This window comes from Primulina huaijiensis, chromosome 3 (assembly GCF_012295235.1).
Source record: "Primulina huaijiensis isolate GDHJ02 chromosome 3, ASM1229523v2, whole genome shotgun sequence".
Taxonomy (NCBI): Eukaryota; Viridiplantae; Streptophyta; class Magnoliopsida; order Lamiales; family Gesneriaceae; genus Primulina; species Primulina huaijiensis.
The window spans coordinates 22927076-22934636 of record NC_133308.1 but is presented as its reverse complement, the minus strand read 5'-3'; the positions used below and the strand labels follow the sequence as shown (position 1 = coordinate 22934636).

Here is a 7561-nt window from a genome sequence, read left to right as displayed (position 1 = left end):
TAATGTCACGTCCCGAGCTCGGGCCTACGGCTGCGTGACTGCACAATGGACCTCTATAGCAACTACTTCGTATTCGTCCTCGCTTTACGAAAATGATTAACACAAATTGCTATAGAAATCAATTATAAACATATTAAAAACTTATTTTAAATCTTTAATTTTTAATATGTGAGACAAGGGTATCACAATCACCCTTTTTTCAGAACGCGACGTCCTCGTCGCGGCATGATCACTCGATCCACCAGCGCCGAGAATCTACATGTGGCTCCTACAGGTTCAAGAGGTGGCCCCCGTAATGTAGCACTTTGCCCCACAAGTTCAAGAGGTGGCTCTCATGCACGTAGCACTTTGCCCCGCATAGCAATTATTTACCGGTGTTTCATGCTAGTGACCGGCTCTGATACCATTCTGTCACACCCCGAGCCCAGGCCCGCGGCTGCGTGACTGCACAATAAGCTCCTATAGGAACTACTTCGTATTCGTCCTCGCTTTACGAAAATGATTAACCCAAGTTGCTATAGAAGTCCATTGTAAGCCCATTATAAATTCATTTATATATTTTATTTTTAAGATCTGGGACAAAGGTATCACACTTACCATGATATATAGGTATTTCCCTTCTCTGAATACCATCTTAGGGTTCGTTACATAAAAGAGCTCATGTATGTTCTTCCAAACTTTAACAGAGTTTGGGTTGATGACTTTGTGAAATAGGTGAGAATTATTGCTGACGAAGAAGCGGTCGCTAATCTGAGAAATGGATTGCCTAACATAACAACCGGCTCCACTCCACCTGCGACATCCTCCAACAACATGCCTCCGCCAACCTCCAACTCATGCTCTTCCAATTATCTGACAGCCTCCAACTCATCGCCGACAGCATTCTCCAATGGCAAGTCATTTCTAAGATTAGCGACCGCTTCTTCGTCAACAATAAATTTCCCCTGCTTCACAAAATAAACCACAACCACCAGCTCCACTTCACCGGCAGCATCCGCCAAAAACATGCCTATGTCAACCTCCAACTCATGCTCCTCCAATTCTCCAACAGCCTCCAACTCACCGCCGACGGCATCCTCTAACTACAAGCCATTTCTTTAATTAGTGACCGCTTCTTTGTCAGCAATAATTGTCATCTGCTTCACAAAGTAAAACACAACAACCGGTTCCACTCCACCGACATCATCCTCCAACAACATGTATCTGCCAACCTCTAACTCATGCTCCTCCAATTCTCCGACAGCCTCCAACTAACCGCCGACAGCATCCTCCAATGGCAAGCCATTTCTCAGATTAACGACCGCTTCTTCGTCAGCAATAAGTCTCCCATGATTCATAAAGTCTTCAGCCGAAACTCTGTTCACGTTTGGAAGAACAAACATGAGCTCTTTTATCTAACGAACCTTAAGATGAGATTCAGACAAGGGAACTACCTCTATATCAAGGTAAGCCACAAATTCCGTTGAACACAACAACCGGCTCCACTTCACCAGCAGCATCCTCCAACAGCATGCCTCCGCCAACCTCCAACTCATGCTTCTCAATTCTCTAACAGCCTCCAACTTACCGCCGACAATATCCTCCAATGGCAACTCATTTCTTAGATTAGCGAGCGCTTCATCGTCAGCAATAACTCTCCCTTGCTTCACAAAGTTTTCATCCGAGACTCTGTTCAAGTTTGGAAGAACATTCGGGAGCTCTTTTATGTAACAAACCCTATGATGGGATTCAGAAAAAGGAACTACCTCTATATCAAGGTAAGCCATAAATTCCGTCCAACAAAAAATCGGCTCCACTCAACCGACAACATCCTCCAACAACATTCCGTTGCCAACCTCCAACTCATGCTCCTCCAATTCTCCGAGAGCCTCCAACTCACCGCCGACAGCATCCTCCAACGGCAAGCCATTTCTCATATTAGCGACCGCTTCTTCGTCAGCAATAACTTCCACCTTCTTCAGAATGTAAAACACAACAACCGGCAGCATCCTCAAACAACATGCCTCTGCCAACCTCCAACTTATGCTCCTCCAATTTTCCGGCAACCTCCAATACACCGCCGACAGCATCCTCCAATAGCAAGCCATTTATCATATTAGCGATCGCTTTTTCGTTATCAATAACTCTCCCTTACTTCACAAAGTCCTCAGCCGAGACTCTGTTCAAGTTTTGAAGAACATACATGAGCTCTTTTATGTAACAAACACTAAGATGAGATTCAGACAAGAGAACTATCTCTATATCAAGGTAAGTCATAAATTCCGTCCAACACAACAACCGGCTCCATTTCACCGACAGCATCCTCCAACAACATGCCTCTACCAACCTCCAACTCATGCTCCTCCAATTCTCTGACAGCCTCCAACTCATCGCTGACAGCATTCTCCAATGGCAAGTCATTTCTCATATTAGCGACCGCTTCTTCGTCAACAATAACTCTCTCTCCCCTGCTTCACAAAGTCCTCAGACAAGATTCTGTTCAAGTTTGGAAAAACATCTAGGAGCTCTTTTATGTATGAACCCTAAGAAGGGATTCGGACATGAGAACTACCTCTATATAAAAGTAAGCCATAAATTCATCAGGTGTTAATTTTTTTTGGCTTAGCACGGTGCAGTTATCTCTCATATCATCCTGATAAGATGAAGCAAGGTGCTGCTTCACACGAAACATAATGAATCCCACTTTCTCGCTTTTACACATGTATAAGTGTCCGAAAGGCATTTGCGCATCACCATTGACGCAAGAAAATTGAATAATTACAGAGTCAACTTGATTGAATCTAATAAGGAAGTCCAGTTTGCCGGGTGGCCCAACAGGGAAAAAGGGACCAATAAGAATCAGTGATGGGATTAGCACATATTGGATATGGACATAAATGGAGCCGGTAACTAGAAAAAATAGATGCGCAAAGCGACTACATGAGAAGTAGGAACTAAATAGGGATTTCACGTCTCCAATTTTGTTGAGAATCGAGAGGATTATGTCATGTGGGATAGAGTTAAAGTATCTTCTGATGCTTCTTTCATTTCCAAGATGTTCATAAGCCGTTGTTACTTCGAAAGATCACATGCATAATATAACAATCAAGGAGAAGGGTTTCACGACAATGATGCGTGTGTACGTATTCGTGTTCTGGGTTTAACATACACTGTGATTGTGCATGTATGCATTCATATTTTAAAACCATATCAAAAGTAAATTTCCCAACGTATTAAAAAAAACCTTACCCTAGCTAAAGGAAACTAAAGGCTCGAAACTCATTCTTCCCCATAGCACAAAATGTCATTTCCATACCCTAAATCCATATTGTTTGTTTGGGTATTTTGTAAATTCCATGTATTTCAATTTATATACTAGTCTATACCTTGCCCTTGCTCTTTTTAGGAGCTAGGGAGGTCCAAGCAATGGGGGGTTAGGCTTGAACTTTTTTGATTTTCTTAGAGCTAAGAACGCAATTTTCTTTGGTTGGTGACCTAAGATCTAATTGTAGAAAGAAGCAAAAGTTGCGGATACGCCGAAGATATGGAGAGCTGAAGAGTGAGAATGTGAAATTGTTACAGTAAAAAATGGGGGAGGACGTCAACTATTTAGTTTCCTTTAGCTAGGGTAAGGTTTTTTATAATATGCTGGAAATTTACTTTTGATATGTTTTTAAAATATGAATGCAAATGTACACAATCGCACTGTATGTTAAAACCAGAACAAGAATACATACACACACATCATTATTGTGAAACCATTCTCCTTTATTGTTATACTATATATGCAGGTGTTCTTGCGAAGTAACAACTGCTTATGAACATCTTGGAAATGGAAGAAGCATAAGAATATACTTTGACTCTATCCAAGATGACATAATACTCTCGATTCTCAAAAAAATTGGAGATGTTGAATCCTTATTTAGTTCCTACTTCCAATGTAGTCGCTTTGCGCATCTTTTTTCTAGTTACGCGGCTCCATTTCTGTCCATATCTCATCTTTGCAAATCTTATCACTGATTCTTATTGGTCCTTCTTTCTCTGTTTGGCCACCGGACAAATTGGACTTCCTTAGCAGATTCAATCAAGTTGACTCTGTAATTATTCGATTTCTTGCGTCAATAATGATGCGCAAATGCCTTTCGGACACTTATACATGTAGAAAAGCGAGTAAGTGGGATTCATTATGCTTCATGTGAAGCAGCGCCTTGCTTCATCTTATGAAGATGATATGAGTGACAATTGCACTGTGCTGAGCCTACAGGATTTAACATATGAGAAATTTACGGCTTACTGTCGCATCCCGAGCCCAGGCCCGCGGCTGCATGACTGCACAATGGGCCCCTATAGCAACTACTTCGTATTCATCCTCGCTTTACGAAAATGATTAACTCAAGTTGCTATAGAAGTCCATTGTAAGCCCATTATAAACTCATTTTAAATATTTAATTTTTAAGATGTGGGACAAGGGTATCACACTTACCATGATATAGAGGTAGTTCCCTTGTTTGAATCTCATCTTAGGGTTCGTTACATAAAAGAGCTCCTGGATGTTCTTCCAAACTTTAACAGAGTCTGGGCTGAGGACTTTGTGAATTAGGGGAAAATTATTGCTGACGAAGAAACGGTCGCTAATCTGAGAAACGGTCACCGACGACAGCATCCTCCAACGGCAAGCCATTTCTTAGATTAGCTACCGCTTCTTCGTCAGCAATAACTTCCTCTGCTTCACAAAGTAAAACACAACAACCGGCTCCATTCCACCGGCAGCATCTTCCAACAACATGCCTCTGTCAACCTCCAACTCATGCTCCTCCAATTCTCCGACAGCCTCCAACTCACCGCTGACTGCATCCTCCAATGGCAAGTCATTTATCATATTAGTGACCGCTTCTTCGTCAGCAATAACTCTCCTCTGCTTCATAAAGTCTTCAGCCGAAACTCTGTTCAAGTTTGGAATAACATCCATGAGCTCTTTTATCTAACTGAACTACCTGTATATCAAGGTAAGCCATAAATACCGTCCAACACAACAACCAGCTCCACTCCACCGGCAACTTCCTCCAACAACATAAAGATGAGGCGGTGTACGTATTTTTTGTCAAAAATTGTAGACAATAGCCGTCGCCATTTCCTACACGGTTTTTCTTCATTTCTGATATGAGCCATTTTCTTACATATATTGCACATCCATGTCAGTTGATCATGTCAGTCGAAACACCAAACCGTACTCTAAACAGAATAGCTTACTCCATTCACTACTCTCCGTAAACTTTACAACAACCAATTCACATTCCACTAGAACATATCCATTAGAATCTTTTTCTATCAATTTTTGCTTTTCCCCTCCTCAAGCACCAGCCATAATGCAGCGTCCACATCATCTACCACAATCTATTATGCACTGAAGTAAACAATCCTAAAACCTAACGAATATAATACTGCCCACCAACTTGATCCAACAGCAAGCATTCACAAGGTCTTTGGTGCATTGTAAACCAAGAATAAAGATGAAATCAAAAAAATATGTGCTATCAAGTCAAGACATGAAGCAAACACAGGCCTAGAAAGTCATATCCCCACACAATCACAGCTTGAATCAAGTTTTGCTCCAGCTCTGCTACTCTTAAGGACATCAATAACTGAAATATACTTAACCATGGTCTCTTCTTATTCTTTCTCTGGCAATCATAACATGGTTCGCCATTGCAGTCGCCAAGGTTGCTGTTACAGTTCCATTGGCATTTCACAGAACGGTTATAGTTACACAAACGTTTTAGCCTGAAACATCGTCTGTTCCCACCTGCAGACCACGACGGCAAACCAATTAACAGCAACTCAAACCATGACTCTGATGGTTAAAAAAGAACTTCAATCTTTAATTGATATTCTTCATAGAAGTACCGAATGAATATTAACTAATCTTCTATTTTGACGATTTAAAAAATACTGTCCTCTATGCCTATTCCAAACCAAAACCCTGCTCTCGCTCTGAAATCTGAATCAAGAAAACATAATGAGATTTCTTGAAGAATGCTAAATAGAGGAAAATCATTTCGAAGTTGTTTTTTTATCACGAAGCTAAACACACAAACCTTTTATACAGATAAAGAGTATTTTTTTAACTCAGCATACACACTCAGAAAACAAGCACATATACACAGCTACGTACAAAACATAACTCTGATCCATAAACGAAGAGCTCACAGGTCGTGAGGAGGGCGGCTCCGGGGTCCGATCCCGCTAGCCCTCTCATGAGCAAAAGATGCCGATTTTCGCCTAAACCGAAAGGCTTCTCACCCTCCACCTGAGAAAGGAGACACCGGCGTAGTGGATCCGGCAGGAGAAACTGGCGGCGAGTCTTTCACACTAAGTTGCTGCGGCTTTATTACCATAATACTTCTTGTAACCCTCGTCGCATCCTCTGCCGCCTCTTCTCCCATTGAATTTCGATTTGAACCTTCAGATTCCTTGCCGGAGTTAGATTCGAAGCTGAAACTAGAGCGTTTTCTGAGTTTCCCCAGGCCGGCGACTGTGTCGTCCCAGAGCTGGTTTAGTAAACCCATGTGCGCAGCTTAAGAGATCCCAGCGCAGAGCAGCAGGAGAAGTTATAAATCATTCCATGTTATATCCCCTGCCCTATCACCTTATCGACAATACAAAAAAACAAAAGTGATACGTGTCCTGACTTGATGGCGTGTAATAGGATGGCCATCGAGACCCTCGTCCCAATCCCGCGGATATCTTTCGTGTTAGACCAATAAAAATTTATATATTTTTTAAATTTATTCGTTACACGATAAAAAATAAAAAATAAAAAAAAACACACACACACACATATATATATTAATAATTCATTAAAATTATTTTTCAATTTTATATTAAAAAAATTTTAAAAATATTATCACAAAATAAAATTTATCGACTAATAATAAAATATATTTTATATTAAACATATATCACAGAACAAAATTATTTCAATCTTAAATATTATAAATTAAAATTATGATTTATTCATTATTCAATATAATAAAACATATATCATAGAACAAAAATTATTTCAATCTTAAATATTATAAATTAAAATTATGATTTAAGATATTCATTATTCAATATAATAAAAATATAAATAGATTATTTAATATATATTTATAAAATTGGAGTAGGGTCAATAAATCCATTCTAAACAGGATCGAGTTGCGCAATTGCCATTAGGGAAGGCAATTTTTTCTCAATGGGTTTGGAGATTTTTCAAATGCTCGTAACAAATCGGAGATGGGTATAAGAATGTTATCCTCGTCTTCGAGCTCACTCTGATATCCTCGATAATAATATCATTATTACAAATAATAATAATGATTTATTCTAATAATGAAAAAAAACTCAAATTCATAACATTTCAATCTTGTTCATGATACAACTTGTCACATCATTATAATTATGTAGTTTCATCTTTTTTATCTATTATTAAAATCATGAATTACAAAAATTTGTATTGTTTAAATAATATTTATACATGTAATTGGATTATTGTATCAATGTTTTTTTTATGTGAATTTGAAGACGTTTTTAGTTAATTCGA

At 39.4% G+C, this 7561-nt stretch overlaps 1 protein-coding gene across 2 annotated transcripts; it reads right to left on the bottom strand.

The window, feature by feature from the left end:
* Positions 1-694: 694 nt before the first annotated feature.
* Positions 695-4959, bottom strand: LOC140973818 (uncharacterized). Of its 2 annotated transcripts, XR_012174686.1 has the most exons (3): positions 4698-4959; positions 1836-2438; positions 695-1524 (listed from the first exon to the last, which is right to left on the bottom strand). XR_012174686.1 is itself a non-coding variant. In XM_073436896.1 (2 exons), the coding sequence occupies exons 1-2, from the start codon at positions 4946-4948 to the stop codon at positions 2243-2245; spliced, it is 447 nt and encodes a 148-aa protein (XP_073292997.1). In that variant the 5' UTR covers positions 4949-4959; the 3' UTR covers positions 695-2242. The 2 variants fall into 2 exon arrangements, 1 of the variants encoding a protein (XP_073292997.1); XM_073436896.1 differs by having other exon boundaries at positions 695-2438.
* Between the last annotated feature and the right edge of the window lie 2602 nt (positions 4960-7561).

Coding starts and splice junctions, on each gene's coding strand:
- LOC140973818 (XM_073436896.1), bottom strand. CDS start 4,948: ATGGATGTTATTCCAAACTTGAACAGAGTTTCGGCTGAAGACTTTATG. Junction 2,439..4,697: donor TACTTTGTGAAGCAGAGGAA/GTTATTGCTGAC, acceptor CAGGGGAGAGAG/AGTTATTGTTGACGAAGAAG.